Below are 27015 nucleotides of genomic sequence, written 5' to 3' on the forward strand. Positions count from 1 at the left end.
ACCAAATTAGTTTTAAAAATGGAAATTACCATTTTTATCTCTTTAGTAACTTTAATCACTTGATTTTATCCAATTTAAGGACAAACTTCAAAAATTCACTGTGAAATTTGTATTCTGACTAAGCACAGAAATACAAATGTTAGTTCTAGTCAGAAATTTCAGCTGACAAATGAAAATTTCACTTTGAAAGTAGATCTGGGACACAGAAGTTAAATTTTTGATCTAAACACATCATAAATATATTGTTATAATGTAAAAATAATTTTTTAAAAGAAATGTTTAACAGTCTTTTTACTCCACAATCTCAAACATGTACAATTTTTCCCTAAAAGAAAATAGTGTAAGATAAACATCTTATCTGAAACCCAATTTTATAAAAAAGAAAGAATAAAACTAATTACTTTTATATGTATTTGAGCCAAGTAGTTGCTGCTTCCAGATGTGCGCTAAAAATCATGACCTAATGACATTATGGTAAGCAACCTTTTGCTTATAACCCTAGTAACCTGAAATTCAATTCATATTGCTTATCAAAGACCCATATGTATTTGTAAATTTAAAAATTTACATCTTTTAAAAAGTATCTAACAAATTATTTTCTTAAATAAAATATAATTATTATATAAATAACTGTTTATTCTAAGAACTTTAAAAGACAAACAAAATGGGGTGGGGGAGAGTTGGGCACATGCCCTCCAAGAAAATATCTAGAATTATATCACAATAATAAGGCTAAGAACCATGAAGGGTTTATTGGACTAAAGTTTCAAGTCTCCTAACACATTATTTTAATTGTGTTTTTGATGGTCTCCTACCTATTTGAACATTGCAGTGTCCTTTCCAAACTGTAAATCAGACAATCTGAAGTGTGCTATATTTTATTGTCATTTTCTTAGAGAAAATAATTGCTTCATTGGCCTAACAAAAAAGGCACAGGAAAACTGTACACAAAATATAGCCATTTAAATGTTCCCATACTTAAGATGGTTATTTAGTAATTTCAAACAATTTATGTGGTATCTAATATTTTCATACTATTCTTATTTCAAATCTCAAATACATTAATCTCTTATTTATAAATAATTTCCTTAGACAATGGATCAGTCTTTATTGGAATGATGAAGGGGTACTAAATTTTAACAGAAAATTAAGCTAAAGATTATGTTCGAAAGCATTTTATAAGTGTTCATTCTCCACTTAAAACATTTTAGATGCTACCAAAATCTTAGTCCAGCAGTATTAGTTTGATTGTCACTACTATTTGAACTTTCCTCTCATTTTTAATCATACCAATCTGAGTCAGCAGGGATTTCCAATATATATTTTAAACGACAGAACACAGATATGGGAGACAGAGAGACTTGGTCTGGCTCCAATTATACTACTTAGTTAAGTATGTGATCTTCAGCCAGTCCCTCAACTTCTCCATGCCTTTCCTTCCCCTTCTAAAAGATAAGGAGCCTATCACTCTCCTTTGTTGGACTCATGGAACTGTGGGAAATCATGTAAGAAAAACATAGGAAAGAACTCTAAAAAGGGCCAATGTGCTATCAACATACAGACGTTATAGTACTGGATTTTATTAGAATGACCAGTCTACTAGGGTGTAACTTAAAAGAAAGTTACAGGAAGTATCAGAAAAATTTCTGTAACATATCTTTACCATGTCCTCTGGATAAGGTCTGAGAGCAGTTTAGAAAAGTGTATTAATACCTATCCTATTCCCATGGGAAAAAGCACATTGGACACTGACCTAAGAAAAGCTAAAAGCCTCATTCACTCTTTCTAGATGTTTTATGGCTATACTTCTGCTTCACCTGAAATGTGTGTTTGTAGTTTTATTAATTGACAGCCTGTTTTGTTCCAGGCTTATTCTGACAGTTACTTAACTCTCTCTGAAAGTAGTCACATGCCATCTTAATTTCTCTTCTATCTTTTTTACTTGTTGCAAATTCTTGTTTTTTTCTGACTCAAACTCCAGTGAAACTAGATGTAGTAAAAAAAAAAAAAAAAAAAAAAAAATTTAATTCAAAAAATGAAAAAAGAGTCAAAATTAAGTGACTTAAAAAGCAAATGTTTCTTCTACTTTCCATCCTTTTCAGGAGATACTATGCATGCACTCTAATAGGATATAAGAAGCACAGGTCATCAGAAAAATCTGTTTAATTTACACAATGTAATTTTCCAAGGTTAAAAGACATAAGCAAGAAATTTTCTAAGGTTAAAAGACACAAGCAAGAAAACAAGGATTGATTTTTGTATGAGCATATCTAAAAGATAATTTTAAATGAATGGTGATAATGAAGTAAATGGGATATGAGGATAGGGTGGGAACATAATAGAAAGGGTATGATAAAATGTCTTTAACATTTTTTTGATTTTACACAATCACTAAATGTGTAAAATTTACACATTTTAGTAAATGTGTAGCTCACTAGCTAAATGTGAAAGCAGACAGGTGACTGGTCACATATGGAGAAGCAGATTTGGAAGCCCTACTAGAGATACAGGTGATTTTTGAAGTCACATAATTAAAAATGTTGAGACAAAACGGAACCTATATCATATATAGACATAGATCATGTCAAATGAGAAAATGAGAATGATATAAAAAATACGAACAGAGGCCGGGCGCGGTGGCTCAAGCCTGTAATCCCAGCACTTTGGGAGGCCGAGATGGGCAGATCACGAGGTCAGGAGATCGAGACCATCCTGGCTAACATGGCGAAACCCCGTCTCTACTAAAAAAAAAATACAAAAAACTAGCTGGGCGAGGTGGCGGGCACCTGTAGTCCCAGCTACTCAGGAGGCTGAGCCAGGAGAATGGCGTGAACCTGGAGGCAGAGCTTACAGTGAGCTGAGATCCGGCCACTGCACTCCAGCACGGGTGACAGAGCCAGATTCCGTCTCAAAAAAAAAAAAAAAAAAAAAAAAAATACAAACAGAATCAATGTATTAAAGAAGTATGCAGTAGTAGTCAGAAAATATAGCAGAAGAAAAATGAAAATGAAGGTTTTTTTTTTTTTTTTTTTTACTAGAAAGGCCATAATGAACTTAAAGGACTGATTTGGGTTTAATAGTAAGGATGGCTTGAGTTAGCAATGAATTAAGGGAAGACTAGTGTTAAAAAAAAAAAAAGAAAGAAAGAAAGAAAAAGCACATTCAACGAATTTAAGATATTCACTCAGGAAAACTTGGAGAAAATAATATGAAAATTAAGGGGAAACCTGAGTGTGTTTAAAGGCAGAATTAAACAAATAAAGCTTACGTTTTATGCTTGAGAGAGTCAGACTAATAAACAGGCTGTTTCAGACCTAAGTTAGGCACTTAGGGGATGGGGAAAGGGAAACCTGATTCTGCCACGAGAAAACAGAATGAAATTAATCTCAACCCACCTACATTTTTTGGTATCATCACTCCTACACTTAGTGATACATATTTTAAATGTCCCTAGAACTTGGTAAGTGAAAAAAAAAAATTAAATGAAAAATGATATTGAAAATATAAAACAGCAAAGTAAGTCAATAATCTATATTTGAAAACAATTTTAAATAAAATTAAAACTAAAAGTAGAAAACTATAAAAAAGTAACTACTAGAGGCATCATATTCCAAGTGATGTGCAAAGTGATTAAATTTCTAAATAGGTTTTATTTTGATATAGCCACCATCATTTAATGACAGGATTTCCTGAACAATATCTATCAAAAAAAAGTTTCCTTCTGTAAAACATTGATAAAATTGATAACTGGGTACCTAACAGTTGCAAAATATGTCTACACCATTCTGTAGCATGAAAAGCAACATAAAAAAAAAATGGAGCATCAAAATATTTCAGATTTATTTTATGCCAGATGCAACATGTAATTGGAACCTATTCCCAATCTATGGGTTTCTGAATTTCGTTTTCCTATTTATTGTATTTTTATGAGAAACTTGTTGTAATGAATCTGTACCACTTTATTTGACATTTACTAAAGCTGTACAAAAGCCATGCACAGTTTATTTACAGTATTGTACATTAAATGATAATGTTTGAAGATCACACAAAGATTTCACAAAACTATAATACAGAAAGATGTGTGAAAACATTAGGGGCTTTCAAAATTTTAGGTATGGAATTTTGCAAAGATTATTTTGGCTTACAAGTGTTAGGCAATCACTAACTTGAAGCAAGTAACAAAAACATGCAGATGATTACAGCGTCAACAAATGAAAAGCTATAAATGTTTAGCTGAAAGCTAAAATATTGTGTAGCTGAAATACTACCATATAACAATGGGAATCTATAAAACAGGAAAAAAGGTTATTTAAAAGTCTTCCATGAATAATAGACTTTCAGTAATTTTCTATAAAAACATTCAGAAATTAAGTTTCTCAAATTATGTTTATCACCAAAATTACGTTTTCAGTAGTGACTGGAGCGATGACTTTTAAATAATTATTTATTGTACCATAGGGGAAGTATCAGCTTTTCCCTGTAGGGGATAGGCTTGAGAAGGAAGTCAAACAGTAAATTTAGATTCAAGTAAAAGATCCTAGTACAAATACATCATTAACACAGAGGGGAGAGTTACAAGAACTGCAGGTCCACATACTTTTAACTGTACTCTTAAAATAGAAGTGTAAACTTTAGGTTGGTTCAATTTAAGATCTCCTATTAGGAAATACCTCTTCACTGAGAGTGCAGTAAATATCAATAGATATTTCTTCTTTAAATCCATCTCTTCCAGTTTTTACTGTTGTGGCTGAAGTACATTTAAATATTCAGACTGCCCTAACTGGTAAGTTGTGTTTCTTCCACAGTCGACATACTGATACCTCTCCTGGGATATCTGTTCAGAGTGGCCAAAGTATGTTGTTGTCACAGTAACTCTAAAAATAATGTAAGTGGGGAGAGACATTTAATAGTTATATTAGAAGTTTCTCCATAATGAAACTACTTTTACATATAAAAATTATCTCCTAGAAGAGAATATTTGATTAATGATAACTTAATATTGTGCACACAGTCCTCTTAAGGAACATTTCCCCAACAGACAACAAAAATGGATAGCTGAATGAACCCTGTCGATATAATTACACATAATAAATGTAATATTTTAAGACAATTATCTTCTGTTAAAAATATAAAAGTTCATTATATGCTTAAAAGTGACCATGGTTCTCTTATCATAGAAAAAAAGGTTAATCAAATGTCAGCTAATGGTCAAAACATCAAACCTGTAACCAACAATGTTTTATTGGCTTAGATAACACCCAATTTACAAACCAATAATATTACTACTTCTTATTACTGTTAATGACTATTTATCAAGGGAGTAAGGAATTGGATGTGGGGCTCAGTTCAACGTATCCTTTCCATTTTCTTGAACTCTTGTGACATCCAGATTCACTATTTAGCAGTCATGTAGTCTTTCACTACTTCTGTGACCAACCATTTCCTGATTTTTAAAGTGGGTGATATTCACTCAACCTCACAGCACTCTTGTAAGGCTTAAAACCCAACTGAGGTGGCATTTATAAAGATGTTGTGTATATTATAAGCCAATGTTATAAATCTAGAATTTTGACAAGAAATATCTCTTTCAAAAAAGATTCGTACTTACTGCATCATGAGTACTATGTTATGCACTTTGATGGATATCAGAGTACAGAAATCACTGTTAAAAGAAATTAAAATGTGAACAAATACAAGTTATTACATTATAAATTATAAATATAAATTCTCCTTCCTATATTAAAGCTAACAGATGCTACCTAAGAATATATAATAAGCATTTATTGGTTGAGCATTTTCTATACTTCAAACAATGACTGATATATTCATGCCTTCTTACTAGAAAAACATGTATGTATTCACACCACTGCAGTTGCAGGGTTGTTTAAATGCAGGCTATGAATTACATATTTTGCTCATCTTCTGAAATTTTGATAACTAGGTTGTTATTTACCCTAAAATTCTATATCTAAGCTTTCAAAAGATGATGAAAATTTATAATTATTTTAATATAGTAACTAAGTTTAACATAGTAACATAGTTAACATAGTAACTAAAAATAAAGTGACATGGTATATATGACCCTAATTCTGAAAACTAAAAAAACAAATTTTGTGTGTATATATACATGAATATTATATATGTTGAAAAAGAACAGAGAGGACCAGAAACCAGAATACTGCATAATGTACTCTTTTTGACTGATTATGGAAATTAAAAAATATGTATATTCTTAATACCTTATTTTATACATTTCATTACTTGATAATAAAAAGTTATAAATCAGAACTTACTACATATAACTCATTTCCTCTGCTATAATGGTAGGTACTGTGTAATCAATCTGAAAGGCAAAAGGGAAAAAAATCAATAGAGAACAGGATCAAAACATCAAATATTTCAGATATACTTCATAACTTCAAAGAATTAGAAAATTTTCTCCCTTTACAAGCTTGATTCTCAAAGATTTCATCTTGTAAGTCTACAAGACACATTTCTTTTTCTTTTCTTTTTCTTTGAGACAGGATCTCACTGTGTCACCCAGTTTGGAGTACAGCAGTGCGATCACGGCTTGCAAGCCTCGACCTACTGGGTTCAAGTGATCCTCCCACATCAGCCTCCCCAGCAGGTGGGACAAGAGGTGCACACCACCACACTCAGCACATTTTTGTATTTTTTGTAGAGATGAGGTTTCACCATGTTGCCCAGGCTGGTCTTGAATTCCTGGGCTCAAGCAGTCCACCAAGCTCAGCTTCCTAAGGGTGCTAGTATCACAGGCATGAGCCACTGTACCCAGCGGAGACACATTTTTAAATCAAGTTTTTGAGGAAATCCCCCACCTCCTTCAAGTTATATGATATACAAAGTTGATACTCATTTCACTCTTACAAGGTATTTCATGATTGAGTCTTACTTGTTTCATATCAAGTGGACCAATATTGGTTATGTTGTTTAAGCGTGCCTTTCCAATAACTGTTTTCGCAAATTGAACTTGGGCAGTGATGTTTTCAACTTCGACAGAATAATAGTTATTGTTCGTTATATTTAGTGTGTTCTACAAAAAAGGAGACAGAAAATGTACAAGTTAGCTAAAAATAAACATACAAATATGTATTTAAAATTAAAGAAAGTAACTTCAGCTGTGGCTATGCTTCATTAATTAAGAAAAAGAAAGTAATACCAAAATGTCAAAGAAAATCAAACCAATTATTTGGTTTTATGCATGAGTACTATGTATGTAATATGCCAAGAATAAACACATGATTCAACATTTAAAAAAACAGAAAATGTATAGTTTCAGAATACGGACAAATTAATGTCAGAAAATTTATTTGTGGCCTTAGCAAATGTTTAATAAAAATAATTTTAAGAATTTTAAGATTTAATCTACATTTTTACTAACTCAATATATATACATGTCTCCACAAACTTTGTTAGTAAGCTGTTTGCTATTCTATTAAATATAAAGATGATCGTTTAAAATGTTCAACAGTACCTAAAATCATCTTTTTTGTTTAAAAGAAACTGCTATTTCAACTTATACATTAGTAGAGATTTACACCAGCTCACTATGAAGAAGAAATGGGCTAGATTCAAGTCTGGTTGGTTGGGGAGAAATGTGGTTACATCATTCACATGCTTAAGTAAGAACTAATAGCTGAGATCACCTTATACATTTCTAATTTACAATTATCGTCTTAAATTACTATAGAAAACAGTCATTAAAAAATTTAAAAATGTTAAATAAAAAATAACAGATATATAAAAGATCTAAAACAGTCATACCAAAAGGTATCATAAACAAAATCAGTAGACACTAAATGATAAATAGAAGAAATATTTGTAAGCATCAGTTATAATCTAGAATATGAAAAGAGCCCTTACAAATTGAAAAGACAAAATTCTAACAGAAAATGAAAAAAGAACAAAGAATATACATAAATCAAAAAGGTACAAAGCTAAATGGCCAAAAATATTTCACAACGCTCAACTTCATTTACAGTTAAGAAAAAGGTAATTTAAGTAAAAATGGAATATTGCTTTAAATTCCTTGAACTAGTATAATTTATAGAAAGCAACAAATTCTATTCCTGGCACAGATATGGGAAAAGGGTATATTTTTATACTGCTAGCAAATATTTGAAGTATTACAGCCATTTCATCAGTAATTCATATACATTAAAATTAGAACTATGTACAGACTTTGATCTAGCAATCCTACTTCTGAGCACCTATTCCACAGAAATAAAAACATTAGGATGCTAATGACAGTGTTATTTGAAATGGGAAAAAAAATCCTGAAAATAAAATGAATTCTATTCATAAAACAATGAATAAATTATATTAAGTCCTTATATGGAAAATTATGGAGCCATCAAAAAGAACCAAGCCAGATAATCAGGAAAGATTTTTACAAGGTATTAACAAATGTGAAAACCAAGATGTACATAAGTAAGTAAGTAAGAATATTTTTTAAAAATACTGATTTTTATAAAGCTGAATATGTGAGTATATATATACATGTTAACAGGAATATGGAGAAAGATATGAAAAGATGCAATATGGGATGAGTTGAAGGAGAGAAAATAGTTTTAGTAAAAAAGGATGAACGAATATGCTAGAGTCAGCAATTATATGATTACATTTATGGAGTCATTTATGTTGGTATAGTCACAAATGGAAAGAAATTTCAAAACAGTTCTCAAACATAGTAAAAATAACTTTTATCTAAATATATAAACATTTTAGCTGGTTCTTAATGTTCATGTCAATTTCATTTCTAGACATGATAGGAAAGATATAGTTAATTTGAGGTCAATGGATCTCCTGATAAGACCAAGGATTGAAATTTAGAAGAATCTTGGAAGTCTTTGTATACGCAAAATTATGCTAATACCTGTCTTTTTCTGTACTGTCCATAAGTTTCATTAGAATATTTAAAGGATCAATGACATAAAACAGGTTGAGAATACAAATGCTTATGAGAATTAAGACAAAGAAAAAATAAGACAATAAATAAAAATTTAGTAATAAAGGTTAGACATTTGTTGCTCAGAGTAGTGAGAATTCATTTAACTTAAAAGATGAAAAGAGATCACTGTAATTATTAACAAAGACCCTAAACTACCTATCATCTTTAATTGGCAAATATACTTTCAGGAATTTATCCTAAAGAAATAACCTGAAATGGAAACAAAGTTTAAGCATATAGATGTTTTCTGAATATTTGTAATAGCAAAATTAAACATCCATTAAGAAAATGGTTGAATTAATTACAATATGATCACGGAAAAGACTACACAAGACCATTTGACACGGGAAAATGTACTGTGACCTAGTTGAAATGTGCATTTGTATATATGTGAATGAGTGTGTGTGTATCCTTTACACATGAGAATGATTACATTTGTAAATGTATATGCATTGCTCATAAATATATGTATGTGGTAATAGTTCGACCTAGGTAGTAGAAGTAAAAATCTTTATACATTATAGTTTTCAAATGTCTTATAATGATAAATATTTTCGTAAGTAGAAAGACAAATGTTACTAAAAAGTAGTACTACTAATATGTACTAATTTTAAGAAAGCAAAGCAGTTCCATTTTCAAAATACTGATAATGTACAGAAAATTCAGCATCTTATTGTCATCCAGTTAAACTTAATGTTCATCCAAATAATAATCTTATTTTTCATTTAATGTTCAGTCTGTCTCAGTTTAAGTGGCAGTATTCCAAAATGTGAGAATTTCTGCATAATTATTTAAAATGGAGTATGATATTCACATTTAAATATACTTTCTGGTACTTAAAAGAAAACATCACATGGCTTTTTATTAGTAGTACATATTTATGTTCTTTGACACTAAAAAAGGCTTTGGAGGTAGGCCAAAAAAAGTCTGGTCAATGTTTTAAACAGTGTACAAAAAAGAAAATATGTTCCTTGTTCCAAAGGGCTGAGAATATACCCAACAATTCCCCAGTTGTGTAAAACAATTTACAATTAGCATTGTGTTATAAATGTTTTATTCACACACACACATATATATATATATATATTTTCCTATATTGTTTTTAAAGAAAAAGCCCTTAAACCGGCAACTTTTGACGGAAAGCAATAAGGATAAATGGATCCACGGGAGTTACTTTTTCTCTGCAATTAAGTAGTGATTCCACTTTAACATAACATTCCGTCTCACTCACTGTCCCGACAAACCTCCCTCTTTCCAACCCCCACTACAGACATCTCTACCTCAACCTTAATCATACCACTCATCTCTGCAAGAAAAAACAACTATCACTCTTCCTGGCAGATCACTGTCACTCAGATATATTTCATGGCTGGCCAATATACATCATCCCTTTTCCTAATTCAACAGTTAGCAAACCATGCTCTTTTCAAACAAATGTTAACATGTAAAACAGGTAGAAAACCTCTCTGAGCTTTTTGTTTGTTTTGTTTTCATGAGTGGCAAGGCTACACAGTCCTTCCAAAAACAATGTTCTAAGAAACACACATTGTTTGCAAAAAAAACAAAGCTGAAGGCATCACTTCAAACTATACTACAAGGCTACAGTAATCAAAACAGCATGGTACTGGTATCAAAACAGAGATACACACCAATGGAACAGAACAGAGCCCTCAGAAATAATACCACACATCTACAACCATCTGATCTTTGACAAACCTGACAAAAATAATAAATGGGGAAAGGATTCCCTATTTAATAAATGGTGCTAGGAAAACTGGCTAGCCATATGTAGAAAGCTGAAACTGGATCCCTTCCTTATACCTTATACAAAAATTAATTCAAGATGGATTAAAGACTTAACTGTTAGACCTAAAACCATAAAAATCCTAGAAGAAAACCTAGACAATACCATTCAGGACATAGGCATGGGCAAGGTCTTCATGACTAAAACACCAAAAGCAATGGCAACAAAAGCCAAAATTGAAAAATGGGATCTAATTAAAGAGCTTCTCTACAGCAAAATAAACTACCATCAGAGTGAACAGGCAACCTACAGAATGGGAGAAAATGTTTGTAATCTACATATCTGACAAAGGGCTAATATCCAGAATCTACAAAGAACTTAAATAAATCTACAAGAAAAAAATCAAAAAACCCCATCAAAAAGTGGGCAAAGGATATGAACAGACACTTCTCAAAAGAAGACATTTATGCAGCCAACAGACACATGAAAAAATGCTCGTCATCACTGGCCATCAGAGAAATTCAAATCAAAACCACAATGAGATACCATCTCACACCAGTTAGAATGGCGATCATTAAAAAGTTCGGGAAACAGATGCTGGAGAGGATGTGGAGAAATAGGAACACTTCTACACTGTTAGTGGGAGTGTAAACTAGTTCAACCACTATGGAAGACAGTGTGGCGATTCCTCAAGGATCTAGAACTAGAAATACCATTTGATCCAGCCATCCCATTACTGGGTATATACCCAAAGGATTATAAATCATGCTGCTATAAAGACACATGAACATGTATGTTTATTGTGGCACTATTCACAATAACAAAGACTTGGAACCAACCGAAATGTCCATCAATGATAGACTGGATTAAGAAAATGTGGCACACATGTACCATGGAATACCATGCAGCCATAAAAAAGGATGAGTTCATGTCCTTTGCAGGGACATGGATGAAGCTGGAAACCATCATTCTGAACAAACTATTGCAAGGACAGAAAACCAAACACAGTATGTTCTCACTCATAGGTGGGAATTGAACAGTGAGAACATCTGGACACAGGGTGGGGAACATCACACACTGGGGTCTGTGGTGGGGTAGGGTGATAGCATTAGGAGAAATATCTAATGTAAATGACAAGTTAATGGGTGCAGAACACCATCATGGCACCTGTATACATATATAACAAACCTGCACGTTGTGCACATGTACCCTAGAACTTAAAGTATAATTAAAAAAACACCACAGGGCATTTTCACATATGCTAATTTACAAAAGAGAAACCAGTTACTTGTATGTCATATTTAAAGCTGATAAAGGAATGGTCTGTTAAAGGTGGCAAAAACTGCATTTCCCAAATACAATGAAATGAAAATGTTACATTTATAAAATCTATCAAATCAACTATGTCAACACTTTGCTAGAAGTTATTCAGAGTCAAATGTTGAAAAGTAAATTGTACTATCTTTTCTCTTATTTTAGTTTATTTTACCCTCCTAAAGACATTTTCAAATGCTAAATGATTCTGCATATACAGAATTGCCAGTATTTATTATTGCTATTTTTAGCAGAACCAGAAATGGTACTGAAGGTCAATACAGCAAAGGCATACAGAAAGCACACTGACCAGTGTCACATTTAGCAAACACCTCGTCTCAATGGGGACAAAGGTGCTGCTTAACAGGATAAAAGAATGAAGTTAAACATTTTTCATATAAATTTATACTCACTGTGATATTTAAATAAATTGTACGCTTCTGAACATCATAACTGACATATGCTGATTTTACACCAATGTATTTCACGTCGATAGAGCGAGGGAAAAGGAAAAACACAGCCAATCCGGAAAGGAGCAGACAGACAAACACAGAAGCCATCACATACAGCTTTCTGAAAAGGAAAAGAGGGTATTTAAGTACATGTGCATCAAGAATTATATAATGTAACATTAGAGAAGATATGTTCAATTTCCCCCGTATATTACCAGCAACATACATTAAATGTTACCAAATTTTCACATTTGAAAGTATTGGGTATCGTTGAGTCTGAGTACTAAGTGTTAAGATGTTCCCTTCAAAAGATGAAATCAGCGGCACGCAGTGGCTCATGCCTGTAATCCCAGCACTTTGAGAGGCTGAGGCGGGTGGATCACGAGGTCAGGAGTTCGAGACCAGTCTGACCAACATGGTGAAGCCCTGTCTCTACTAAAAACACAAAAATTAGCCAGGTGTGGTGATGTGTGCCTGATATCCCAGGTACTCAGGAGGCTGAGGCAGGAGAATAGCTTGAACCCGGGAGCCAGAGGTTGGAGTGAGGCGAGATCGTGCCACCGCACTCCTGGACAAGAGAGCGAGACTCCATCTCAAAAAAAAAAAAAAAAAATGGAATCACATTTTTGAACACTGAAATTTTGGGCTTAAAAGCAATAGAACATTTACTTTAGTGACTGCCAGAGCAGTTTTCACATTAGAATCAAGTTGAGGCACTTCATACAAATACACATTTCAAAACTCCCTCTGAATTCACTGAAGCGGAATTTTTACATGAGTTTTGCCATTGCATGATCCCCTAAAGTGACTGCTCATCAGAACCATCTTAAAAATAATGATGGGGAAGGGAGAGCATGAGGGCAAATAGCTAATCATGCTGGGCTTAAAAACCTAGGGGATGGGTTGACAGGTACAACAAACCACCATGGCACACATTTACCTATCTAACAAACCTGCACATCCTCCATATTAAAAAAAAAAAAATGACATAACCACATGCCTAATAAATGATTCTTACTATAGTCTCTTTTTTGAGTATTCTCATCTCAAAGTACTTATGTACTCAGTTTCTAAAATATTTTTTACATTGATCAACTCTGCTTTGAAGGTGTTGTTACATTTCTTTTTTTAATCAAAAGATGTATTACACAGGTATAAGACAAGGAAGAAACTAAGCCTTACATGCCTTTGACATTCTTCTAACTCTCCTGAAATGTATTTCTTTCTTTTCTTGCTCTTTCCAATATTTGTAGGTAAAAATTTCCTCTTTTCAAGGTTAACCTCAAACCCAGAGTTCCAAAGGACTATTTCCTGTTCTCTCTAATATACAAGCCCTCTACTGGATGCCTACAACATCCTTTTTTATTTGAGTCTTGCATGACAATTATTTCTTATTTTCCTTACATTCTACTTATACAAAAATTTTCCATTTTATAGTTTCTTCCACACTCTCTTCGCCACCAATTCCTTTCTAAATGCTCTGATGGATTTAATCTTTGTATGTATTACAACAACTATTAAAGTGCCTCCTGCAGATATTTTAAAAATATTTCTTAGTGTTTTAAGCCGCCCAAGTTAAGAACAGAGCAAACTGGTTTATTAAAAAACAAAATAATATAAGCAAACACAAATTTGCTAAATCACTGCTATGAAGCCCATACTGTTGTCTTGAGCAAACAAAGTAGTTCCCACTTACTCATTCTGGACTCTCTCAACCTGAGTAGGGTAGTGATCCCCACTGAATTACCTAATAGGAAATTTAAACACATTTGTAGTATCTACAATACACCAAAATACATAAAAAAGCATAAGAAGAATTTAACATCATAATAAAATCTGAACTTTGTTGGATTTTCTACACGTTAGGGTTTTATTTTTAATTTTTTATAGGTGGGTGAATCCATCATAATCTATTTAGTCCTTAGGGCTTATGAGTCAGTCCTAGTTGTGAATAAATGAATCATGTTCTAAATTACTCTGTATATCAAGGTTGTAGCCATAACAAACATTATTGAACCTGGTAGGACAATACAACAACATTTCATGTAGTATTTCATTCCAAATTGAAAAACTGGCTAGTTTACTGACAAAATATATGTCTCCATTACAAAATTAATTAGCAATGATTTTTCTTATGGCTCTAGTGATAGCACCCAAATCCTGGGAGTTACAAGGTGCTGATAAAGTTATGAAAGTTGTGTGGTATATCTGCAATCAAGTTAGAATTCCATTTTTGCCATTTCCTACTCACAGTATTTAACGCAGTTTACTTCTCTTCCACTTTAAAATCCATGTTTGAGGATTAAATGACATAGCTAAAGTATACAGACAAAAGCAACTGATAATTTTCTAATCTCACCACAACTCAATTTGTAAAGGAATAAGGACCCAGAGTTGTTCCTAAAATATTATAATTTTATTACAAATTGAGAAACAACTGTTCTTGGCCTTGTGTGAGCTCTGAGGACTATTCCCCCTGCTCCTATTGGGTAGTCTTTCCTCAGCCTCAAGTATGTTCCCCACACATATATGTTGACCAGGACACTGCTGCAGTCTTAAGAGCACCCTGTGCAGCTTTCTACCGTCTGGTACTCGGCCCTGCAAACTCTAGTCAGCTTGGTTTTCTGGACACCCAGTTCCACCTCCTCAATTGAGGAAGACCTCTGAGCTCTGCCTGGGTTGGTTCCTTCCTTGTGCTGTAGCTTGGAACCTTCCTCAGACAGTAAGCTGGTACAATCACAGGGCTTGCTGGTGCAATTATAGGGCGTATCTCCTTTGTTTTTGCTTTCTCAGGAATCACTGCCCTGGGCTGGCTGATGTCCAATGTTGGAAAATATTGTTTACTGTATTTGTCCATTTTTTTAGTGATTTCAGGTGGAAGTATTTCAGGCATTATTCTATTTGGGTCAAAAGTGGAAAATTCAATTTCTTTGATTTTGTATCTCTTTGCTCTTAACGCTAAAAATCTGGCTTCCTAAGGGATTTACATAATTACTTATTTACATATAAAATTTCCAAATTACACCAAAGGTACTCCTAATAATACAACTATTAAGTACAGTTTAAAATTTGTTGTGATTTTCTTTGCCATTTGGAACACAACTTATTAGACATCTACAATCATAGCACAATGTTTTCAAGTCAATTAAAATCTTTCAGTTTTGTTAGTGTCACCAATTTCATATACAATTAGAATAATGTTTCCTTTTATCTCAATTTTTGGCAGTTACTTTCACTTTTTATTTCATCTTTTATGTAAAAAAATATGTACACAGACACACACACACACACACTCTTTACTTGCTTATCCACTCCCTCTTCCAAATTCCTTCCCAAACTCTGAGGGGAACCAATTCTATTAGATTTGGTTTATCATCCCATTGTTTTGTTTGATTTGGTTTTATCCGATTTTCTACACTTTAGTGTTTTATTTTTAATTACTTATGGGCGGGTGAATCCATCATAATCTATTTAGTCCTTAGGGTTTATAAGTCAGTCTGTTTGTGTGTATATGTGTGTGGGTGTGAGTGTGTGGTGTTTTCAAAGAAAAACATATTCTCAATATCACACTGTAGTAAAATAGTTCTTCCATTTTATCATTGTATACATGTAATATCTCATTCCATCAGTCCTCTATTACGGGTATTTACATTGTTTCCAGTTGTTTGCTTCTGCAAACATTGGCACAATGAATAATTTGTGCAAATACAATTTACTATATTTGACAACTATCCTTAGAATAAATTTTTCAAAGTAGGATTCCTGAGCCAAAAAGTAAATGCAGATGTAATTTGGCAAATAACGCCACATTTTCATTCACTAGCAAGGAATAAATATACTTGTTTTCAGTCACTACTGCCAACAAAGTATGTTGTCAACATTTTGGATTTTTGCCAATGTGACCGAAATGGCATCTAAGTGTAGTTTTAATTTGCATTTCTATTATGAGCAAGATTGGACATCTTTTCAAATGTTTAAAGGTCATTTGCATTTCTTTTTTGTGAACTAGCTGTTCATAGCTTCTACTTTGCTTTGGAGGTTGGCCTTTTTCTTCTCAAATTCCGAAGCTCTTTTTAGAGTAAGGATATTGGCCCTCTGTCTGTGATATGATTTGTAAACATTACTACTCAGTTTGCTATTTGTATTTTGACTTCAGTTAAGGTTTTGTCTTCATTCTGTAAAAGTTTACTTATCAAATTTACCTTTTCTGCATTTAAAATCATAGTTTAAAAAGTTCTCCCACTTTTACGTTTTGAAGGGATTCATCCTAATTTCCTTCATATTCATATCTGTTTATACGTTTTGTAATAAAAGGTTAGACTATTTATAAAATCCTTGGTTCGTTTTATTTTCCTGATGACTAAATACATCACTCCACTGCTTATCTGTTTGAGGCACTGTAGTCAAGCAGCAGCATGTCAATCTGATTTTCTAACCTTTATAAATTAACTGATCCTTTTGCCTGGGTATTTAGGAGTTTTGCTGTTGTTTTCTTAACCTTAAAGTTCAAGAATTTCACTAACATGGGTTGATTTTTTTCAGGATTGTGATGTCTTTTCAATATGTAGGTCTCTGTGTTCTTGATTTAATGTTTTGCATTTGTTCAGTTCTATTCCTTTGGTTTTCTTCTTCAGATGCTCCAATTACACACATGTTCAGTTTATTTGACTTTTAGACATTTGTTCTCAAATCGTTTACATTAATTTTTTGTGTATGTCTTCATTCCTCCTGTTTATGATCTATTTCCCTGACTGTACTTCCAACGTATTTGTACTTGTGTTCTTCCAGTTTTGTGGATGTGTTTTTCTTCTAATTCTTTCCAGAGGTCTGTAAATTCTCTTTTCACATACTCTGATTGTTTAGTTATCTCATTTCTGAGCTTCTCAATTTCTGCCTTATGCTGTCCTGTTGTAGCTTCTATATATAGTATTAAGTTAAAGTGTTCATCTGCTCTTCTCACATGCCTTTATTAAAGTGTCAGTATTTTGCTCAGCTTACTTTCTTCAATTTCTTAAAAAGTATATTTGTATAATGCTTTGTTGCGATCCTTTCCAGTTGCTCATGTTTAAATGAAAAGAGCTTTTGTACTTTTAAGAAAAGGTTCCATTTTTGGTGATGGAATATGCCAGCGTCACTTTGCTAGCTTCACTGTTCAAGGGATCCATCCTCTGTTGACATACAAAGTATTTGAAAACATGGCCTCCATGTGTATTTATCTCCACAGTTTTGAGATGATCTCCCTAATATCTGAATCTGTTCTCTCCTTCATTCCTAACTCCTGTCCTGTAGACACTGTTTTCTACTCAACAACTTTTTTCTTGAGGATATGTATCTGTATCCTTTTGCAAGAATTTTTGTTTTGACATTTTCTAAGGTCGCTGACGATTTAGGATGGTCCAGTTCCTTCTGATCTTCTCAAAGATGCTTAGTACATCTCTGTGGTATTTTTGTACTTTCTCCAAGCTACAGCATGCAAATCTTGTCATTTTTGCAGATTATTCTTGGAAATATTTGCTGGGTGTCCTCTTCTTTTGGGACAAAGTATTTGCTTTGTGTATCAGGGCTCATAGGATCCTTAGTAACTCTCTTTTTGCTTTCCTTCACAACCTCCACAGAGCTGCTAAGCCAATTGGGGTCCCTGTTGTCATCATGTTTAAATACCAATTTTTATTCCGGGGTTGTGGAGCACACCTTATCCAATTTTTAATGAAAATTTTATGTGAGTGTATGTGTTTCCTACTGCTATTCTAGATCTATTTCCATAGATTTGAGAAGATAAAGATACCATACTGCTTTCAAGACCTTACCCCAAACAGAAATTCCTTTTTTGTCTGTTTAAGGATACAAAGCATATGATGACATAATTTAACAACGTGACAGCATTTTTCCTTTTAATAGTTTTAACTAGAGTTGTTTATACATAATTTGAAAAAATACAAAAAACAAAAATAAAACATAAAACACTGCCATGTTCTTAGAATCACTTACGTTCTTCTTGGCCTTAATCTCTGATCACTATATGGAATCAATGCCACCAGTTGGTTTTCTTGCCCTAAATGTGAAAGAAGTAGGTTTAGAAATTACTACGATTAGTTAAAAATACAATGGCTCCCCATCACAATCTGGTTTGGAAAGACCAGAATATCATCTGGCACTCATCTCTTTCCTTTAGTAAATTGCTAAGTCTTCAGAAAGTACACAGCAGAAGTTCTAGAGAAGACAGTGTGTTTTTTCATACCTAGATGTCGAGCTAAAAAAAAAAAAAAAAAAAATTGTAACAAATGAGGGGTCCATTACTTTTTCTTCCCTGAAACAAAATTTTGAAAGTCCCAGCTTTCAGAAGAGCTAAATTTACCAGGCCTTCCTTCTGCTTCACTGTTGTCCATTAAGACTCTGATTTGGTTGCCTGGATGATAAAAGAAGAAACATATTGCTATCTCCCTTTCCTGAAACCTCTATCACTGCAGAGCTTCTGACATTGTCCCCCTCAAAAACCAAAACTGGCTTTTGAAGTAGAAGTCTCAAGCTTTAAGAGCCCCCTACATAATGAGTCTTCCAGGGCCCTTTCAGGTCTCACCCCAATTCACATTAAAGTCACTTCAAAATCCATTATATCTTTCTTGGGTTGAGCTAAATCCGTAAGTTTAAAGGATAAATGGACCTTTAAATGCCAATTTTATAAGCTTATTAGAAGTTGGCCTATTATATTAACTATTAAGGTACCGGATAGTCAAGTTATCTTTAAAAGCTTTCTAAAATGTTTCTGTTATTCCCTCCAACACTTCTATACTCTTCCTCTCTTCTGTGCTCCCCCATCACACCCATATATAATTATACAAAATTATACAAATACATACAATATGGATATCTGCGTTTTTGTGTGTTTACATATCTCACCTTGTTTAGCGGTATTCATTTGGCTAAAACTACAACCCTGGTTAAAACCAGCCCTCTGGCTCCTGTGCGTATATCAACACAGCTAAACATGGACACAGAAAAATACACAACTGGTTTCATTTTTGATCACTCATGTCAAGTAGCACTCAATGAAGTCAACAATCATACTACATTTCCCAAGTTCATACTCTCAAGCTGACTCTCCAAGACCACAATTTTATAACTTCAACTCTCTTCAAATCTTTAATATCTTCTTCGCTATCCTCATTCTTAGTTCATTATATGATAAACAGAAGATAATTTCTACAAGATTTACTATCAGATCTATCCACGTAGCTGCTTCTGTGTCCATACTTTACCTTCTCTTTTATTACCAAGAATAAACTACCCGTTTACAACTTACCTTTACCTTTTATAGAAAAAAGAGCAGCTCTTTGCTCCTGTGCAGCAGATCTGCCCTTTCATCTGTTCAAGAACATTACTCCAATAATTCCTCTTATCTTCTGAATTACCAATGTTTACTCTACAGATAATTCTCATCAGCATACAAGTGTCTATTATTCACTCCATCTTATATATATACATATATTTAAAAAAATCCCTCCCCTGACCCCACAGCGCCTTCTAAGGACCACCTCTCTTCTCTCTGCTATGGAGCCAAACTCCTCAGAAAATCTGTTTTCTCTCTATGTAACATCTTCTATGCACTCTTGAGCCCACCTTATACATGCTACACATGCCTTTACCAAAACTGCTCTTTAAAACTCTCCTGTGGCCTCCATGTCACCAAATCCAATGGTCAGTTCTCAGTCTTCACACTACCTAATCTATCAGTAGCATCCAACATTTGGTAACTCTTTTCTCCTTGGTACACTTTCTTCACTTATCTTCCATGATACCAGACACAGTGATTCCTCCTCTCTCGCTGTTCTTTCTCAGGGTCCTTTGTTAATTCTTTCACTGACCTTGATATGCCACAGTGTCTCAGGATTCAGTGCTAGGGTCTCATTTTGCTATCTGCACTGATTAGCTTGGTGCTGTCATCCAGCTGAGCTTTAAGTGTCATCTGTACATTGATAACTTGAGGCTGGGCCCTGCAATTGAATTCCTGACCCTTATGATAACTAACTGCCTAATGAACATATCCATTTCCATGTCAAATAGGTATCTCCAAATTTACATGTGTAAACTTGAGCTCCTGAACTCTCCTGTGACATATACACTCAAATAATATTTTTTTCAATTTTAATAAATTGTTACTACATTCTTTCAGTTGCTCAAACAAATGACCTAAAAAAACAAAAAACTCTGCAGTCATCCTTGATTTCCTACTTTCCATAATCTGTATCCAGGTGGCCAAAAAAGTTTACTAGTCACACCTCAAAAATGTAACCAGACTGGTAAAACAGTACTCCCCTACCCCCTGAGTCTGGTGCATTAATCCCTTCAACTACAATAATTATTTTATTCTTAAACAGCTATTATCCCTGTGAAGATAAAACCATCATACTCAAAGGCCAATGCAAGTGTAAACTTCAATTCCAACCCACAGCATTTTTAAGACTCTGGTATACTTTATACTTTCACTTTGTCCTTTTTCCCTCTGGGTGTCTCCAGGGTCACATATCAACTTTCACCAAGAAGATAATGAGAACAGCATAAGGTATCTTTATTATTTCTACTTATTGCCACTGTTCCTAAAGTAACTTACAAGCAGCACATAGGGGATTATTTCCTTCTGACGTCCCCTGTGATATATCACAAACAATTTTTTTTTTTTTTCAATTTGGCTTGTTTTCACATACCATCCCTCTTCATAGAATTTCTTTTAGAAATAACTGACTACAGCACAGGCAGCTTATTCTTCTTCTTTAGATAATGAATTAAAAATATTAGGTTGGCCAGGCGTGGTGGCTCACAGCTGTAATTCTAACACTTTGAGAGGCCAAGACTGGATGATGGCTTGAGCCCAAGAACTCAACATCATCCTGGGAAACATGGGGAAATTCTATCCTTATTATTAAAAATAATAAAATTTTTAAAATAACATGAAAGAATAAGCTTCCTTACACATTAATTCTGGCTGGGCATGGGGCTCAACTGCTATAATCCTAGCACTCTGGGAGGCCAAGATGGGAGGATTGCTTGAGGACAGGGGTTCAAGACCAGCCTGGCCAACAATTGCGAGATCTCATCTCTTAAAAAAAAAAAAAAATTAGGTCAACAAATTACTTAAATTGCTTCTAACATCAGATATAGCAAAGTAGCAAATAACTATGATGTCATCTCTATAGATGCCAAATAGGACTAAAAGTTTTTGTTCACAAGACAGTGAATATCTGTTATAATAGTAGAAGGGAATGAAAAAATACTGGAGGTAGTGGGGTGGTTTTCTTCACTGCTTTAGGAACCTTAATTAATATTTTTTTATTTGTTTCTTTTGCATCTTTTTGCCTGAAGATAACTGATATGATGTTTCAACTTCAATTCTAACAGTCTTCTAAAACAGGTGGTTCCTGAGACCCATAGTTTTTATAGTATTTGAGCAAATTCCTGAAATCATTATTTAAAGGGAAAGCAATGCAGTAACACATACCCCTAGGAATTCTTCCTGTTCCCTGACAAGTAGGGCAGGTGACACTATCTCTTCCTGTAAATTCCACATATGGAAACTGAGAGACATCTCCATTTCTTCCATCTTCATTATGGACTTCACTATTAACCAATCCATTTCTCATATTTTCAGATGTGACTCCATCATAAGCATCTTCTTTGCTTGAATGCAAAGGCAAATGAGAAAGAGACTTTCCCATGTCTAAAGAAAAATAAAAATCTTACAGTAAACTTCAGGGAAAAAAGTACATTCAAGAACTCTATGAGATATTTACACTAATTAATTTAGAACAGTAAAGGAAGAGTTAAACTCTGTAAAATATTTGAAGGGACTTATTCTGAGCCAAATATGAGTGACCAAGGCCTGAGGCACAGTCTCAACAGGTCCTGAGAAAATGTCCTCAAGGTAGTTGGGTTACAGCTTGATTTATACATTTTGGAGACAGAAATTACAGGCAGAGGCATAAATCAATACATGTAAGGTATACATTAATTTAGCCCAGAAAAGCAGGACGGTTTGAAGCAGGGGTAGAAGGTTGGGGGGTATCCAGGTCATAGGTGCAAAGGTGGATTTAAAGATTTTCTAATGGCAATTGGTTGAAACGGGTTAAACTCTACCTGAGGAGTTGAAGTCAGCAGAAAGAAATGCTTATAGTTAAGACAAGGGAGGAGGTTGTGGAAGCCAAGGTTCTTATTATGTAGATGATGCCTCCAGGTAGCAGGCTTCAGAGAGAACAGTTTGTAAATGTCTCTTATTACACCTTAAAATATTCCAGGCTCTTGGTTAAATCTCTGCTGGATTAAGGAAAAGATCTGGAAAGGAAAGGGGATTCTGTACAGAATGTGGATCTTCCCCACAAGAGACAGCTTTGCAAGGCCATTTCAAATAAATATATTTTGGGGTAAGATATTTTGATTTCTTTCAGGGCCTGCTATCTGTCAAGTGATTCTATATTAGAGTCAGGTTGGGATTTGATGTCTTACTGCTACAAAGAGACTCTTTTGCTGGTTTTAAAATCTCTGTTTTCATCAATGCTGGTCAGTTGTGCCTGAATTCCAAAGAGAGGAAGGTATAATAAGGTATGTTCAATCCCCTCCGCCCACCTTTTCATCATGGCCAGAACCACATTTTTAGGTTTACTTTGGAATGCCCTTGACAGAGAAGCAGGGTCCACTCAGTCAGTTGGGGGGCTCAGAATTTTATTTTTGGTTTACAGAACAAACTTTAAGAGAATGTTCAAACTACCTTTTGGATTAGGATAATATCCAATCAAAATAATGTCTGAAACAAAGGAGTCATTTACTAGAGTCCAGAAGTGTTTTTTAAAGAAAATAATGTGAAATGATATCCTACCATGCTTATGATGAGAATGGGCTTTCAAACATTAACATTTGACAAAAGTCTACATCTGCAGGTTCTCTGAAAAGAAACATGCAGGTTTCATTTTCCTTAGAATAAAATAAAAATACATTCTACCTTTTAACCAGTCGGCACTAAAGGCAAAAATTGCTTTGGGTAGATGATAGCTAGGTATTTGATGTATATGTCCAAGTAACTTCAAAACAGTACGTTTCAGCCTCTGAAAATTCGTGCACCTTTGTGATAAATACAAACCACTCTTCCATCCTTAAATTTCTTGCTTTAAATATTTAAACACTTGCAACAACAATAAAAAGCCCCCAAATTCCAAAATCATGCAAGTTTTTTTCATTCAGCACTTGACAGAGTTAAAATTATGAAGCCAGTGTTCCAAAATATTAAATATAATTTACAAAGCAGCAAAATTTAGAATACTAACTTCAAACTTTTAGGATGAGAGTATCAAAATAACATGGGAAAATTAAATACACATGTAAAAATCTAAGTAGAAATAATTAGGACTAGTGCCTACACAAAAATAACTTCTGCAAGTAGATAATGAAGTAACTTTATACTTAAGGTCATACCCTTTTAAAGCTGAAAAGAACTTAATAGTCATACAATACACCCTGCTGGCATTTTCCTGCTTATAACTTGAGAAAAAATAAAGTGAAAAAGTAAAACTTAGAAGTAACATAATTCTACTCCTTCTAAATTTGATATGTCTTTTATCGGTTCCTAAAAATAGATTACAGACATTAAGACAGATAGTATTTCTTTCAAAAATTCTCACTTATTTGATTAAACAAAACAGATACTCCAAATAAGTCAATTCATCCTAGAGTATGAAGAAACTTTTACTTTTTAGAATTGGCATGCCTGATGGGAGGTTGCTTGGTGGGTACAATGTGTGTTGCTCCAGTGTTGGATGCACTGAGGGCCCTGACTTCACTAGGATGTCGTATATCAATGTAGCAAATTGCACTTGTAGCAAATTGCCCATGAATATATACAAAATAAATACAAAGATAAAAAAATAAAACTCGCATGCCATCCACTTGTTGCTGTCAAACAGAATAAAAAAAAATACAAATGGTGTACAAACGAAACTGTAAAATGCGATTTTCACTCTTTAAAAAAAAAAAAAAACTATGTATTTATAAAAATAATTGCCCACATTAAAAATACAAATGATTTATGACTTCTAAAAAATCATTGTCTTAATTTGGCTCAATGACACAATACCCCGGTCAAATCAACACCTGCCAGCCACAGGTAGGTTAGGGAAGACTTAACATCACTGTCCCCACACAGTGACCTTGGGGTCTATGCGGAACACTAGATGAACTGGGATCATTGGGCCTTACCAGCAAGGTCTTAAGGGCACCCTTTCAGCCTTAGAGGCACCCTTTCTGGGATCTCAGGCAACACAGCCAGGGTGTAAGCTGCATCTTACTGGAGGGCGTTGAGAGAAAAGGCACAGAAAGGAAAACTCAAGTGGATCTCCGTTTGAGCCTGTTTTCTGTCCTAATCTAACAGCTGCCGTGATCGATTGTTTTAGGTAGGTGTTTGGACAGGTGCCAGACTTTATCAAAATCTGGGAATCCCTTGCCTTCTCTACTAGATTTTCCTTAGAGAACTGACAAGTTTAACCACTTTTATTCTTGGAGACTCAATGGTTTAAAAAAGGGGTGCTAGACCCTATTCTCCAACCTCTCGGTGCTCAATGTTATTATAGCGGTTCCTTCCTTTACTGAAAGCCAACATGGATATCAGACTCAATTTGGAGAGAAAAAATATATCACAGCACTCCAATTTAAATGGCTCCTGATCGTCTGTGCAGACACTGGTTTTAGTTCTAAAAGGGCTTGAGAACGAAGGAAACCAGCGCCTTTAAAAAGCTCCATAAACAACATCTAGCACAAAGTCTACTCTGTAAAGCTGAAAAATAACATCCCGGCACCACGGCAAGAAAATTCATCAACAGCAAAAGAGGGCCACCTGGCGCTCAAGGGGTGAGGGCCTAGAGGCAACCCAGAGGCCGGGCTTGGGCCGAAGCCCGGTGTTCCCTGGCTGGGCCTCATAAGAGGCGAAACAGCACCTCGATCTGGAGCCCTGAGCGCCGCCGTACCTGCGGCAGGCCCAGCACCCAGGCGGCCTCCCCTCCTTGTCAGGCCCGGCTGAAGCCGCAGCGCAGCCGCTCAGCCCCGCTCCGGAAGGGGACCTGGGGACTGCACGTCCGGGGTCGCTCACCGGCACGCGGGGCGCTGCGCAGTCCCGGGCTGCTTCGGCGCGGACAGGGCCGAGTACAGGGTCACGGTGTCCACAGTCCCGGGAGCCGGGGGGTGGAGCGACCGGCCTGGAGCGCGCGGCCGCCGCAGAGCTGGGACGGGGGAGGGGTAGAACAACGACTGCATCAGAAGAGGCCAAGCGCCGCTGTAACCTGCGCCCGCGCCTGCGCACAGTGCTCCCGGAGGGGCGGGGGAGCCACCGGCGTGCGCCTGACGCATGCGCCCTTCTTCCTCCTGCTTGAGCCCTTAGGCATAGATCGTGTGAGATTGTGCGCTCTCCGGGTTTCATTACCTTGGTGTCCCCCAGACTTCAAAGTAAAGTGTGTCCACTCTAGCCACGAATTACCTAGGAATAGTCACTGTTCCTTTTTCCCATGTCAGACCATTTTCTTTTGCAAAGGGGAAACATGTGCACCATCTGCCTCAGCTTTCAGCTGAGCAGCCTCTTTGCTCACGCAATACGAGTTGTCGCTGACACTCTGGTCTCTAGGAATGGGATAAACTGGTCCGTACACACGCCGCTGACAGAAGCAAAGCTACTTCTATTTTAATTTAGAAACTTGTCAACTAGAAGGAAACACCAAGCGGCAAGGCCGTATTTTTTGTTTTTGTTCGGTTTCGTTTTGCTTTGCCCACGCTGCCCCTCCCCACCCCTTAACTCTGGTGCTAGTTACAGGTGTGTGAAATCCCGCTTCGGATCCCAGTACTTCAGCTCTTCGCTGTGGGTGGGGGCTGCCCTCCCTCAATGTCTAGGTCATTTCACTTAGAAGATAAGAACAACGACAAAGAGTCGGTTTGAGGGATCAGTGAGATGCCGGTAATAATATTAAGGGCACTCTAGTCTCATTGCCTGGGGAGAGTTGAACGTTTAATGAATGGTAGGCATTGTTATAGTGACAGGAGCAAGGAAGTGAGAGTCATATATTTCTCTCTTCTAACAGGATCAGTGTGTTCCGGCAACTGGGAAATGAAGCTATGTAAAAGGAGAAAATACAAGTCAGAGCAATATCCAATGTAATGTTTAAAAGGATTACTGTAGATCCATATGTGAGACAATGAGCTTTGTCATACAATGTTGTCGGAGATTTAAAACTCCTAAGTTTTCTGGCAGGCAGTCAATATGTATCAAGACTATTAAAATAGTCACATCGTTTGGCCCAGCAATTCCAATCTTTCAGAAGTATCCTAAACCAAATGTGACCTCTAAAAAGATTTGGGTATATATATATATTTTTAATTAACCAGGTGTGGCGACACACACCTGTGGTCTTAGCTATTCCAGAGGCTGAGGTGAGAGGATTACATGAATAAAAGGGATTGAAAAATAATGATTTTATCAATGTCCCTTGTTGGACATTGAGTTGTAAATGGAC

General features: G+C 35.1%; 1 protein-coding gene across 2 annotated transcripts; it reads right to left on the minus strand.

Annotated features, from left to right (window-relative positions):
* Positions 1 to 3032: 3032 nt before the first annotated feature.
* Positions 3033 to 25808, minus strand: TMEM106B (transmembrane protein 106B). 2 transcript variants are annotated; one of them, XM_025380871.1, is made up of 8 exons: positions 25605 to 25808; positions 21975 to 22193; positions 18470 to 18533; positions 12443 to 12602; positions 6914 to 7054; positions 6294 to 6343; positions 5609 to 5662; positions 3033 to 4874 (listed from the first exon to the last, which is right to left on the minus strand). In XM_025380871.1, exons 2-8 carry the CDS (start codon positions 22189 to 22191, stop codon positions 4736 to 4738), a joined length of 825 nt encoding a protein of 274 aa, XP_025236656.1. In that variant the 5' UTR covers positions 22192 to 22193; positions 25605 to 25808; the 3' UTR covers positions 3033 to 4735. The 2 variants fall into 2 exon arrangements, with proteins under 2 accessions (XP_025236656.1, XP_025236657.1); XM_025380872.1 differs by having other exon boundaries at positions 25483 to 25736.
* Between the last annotated feature and the right edge of the window lie 1207 nt (positions 25809 to 27015).

The sequence above is a fragment of the Theropithecus gelada genome, chromosome 3, assembly GCF_003255815.1.
Source record: "Theropithecus gelada isolate Dixy chromosome 3, Tgel_1.0, whole genome shotgun sequence".
Lineage (NCBI taxonomy): Eukaryota > Metazoa > Chordata > Mammalia > Primates > Cercopithecidae > Theropithecus > Theropithecus gelada.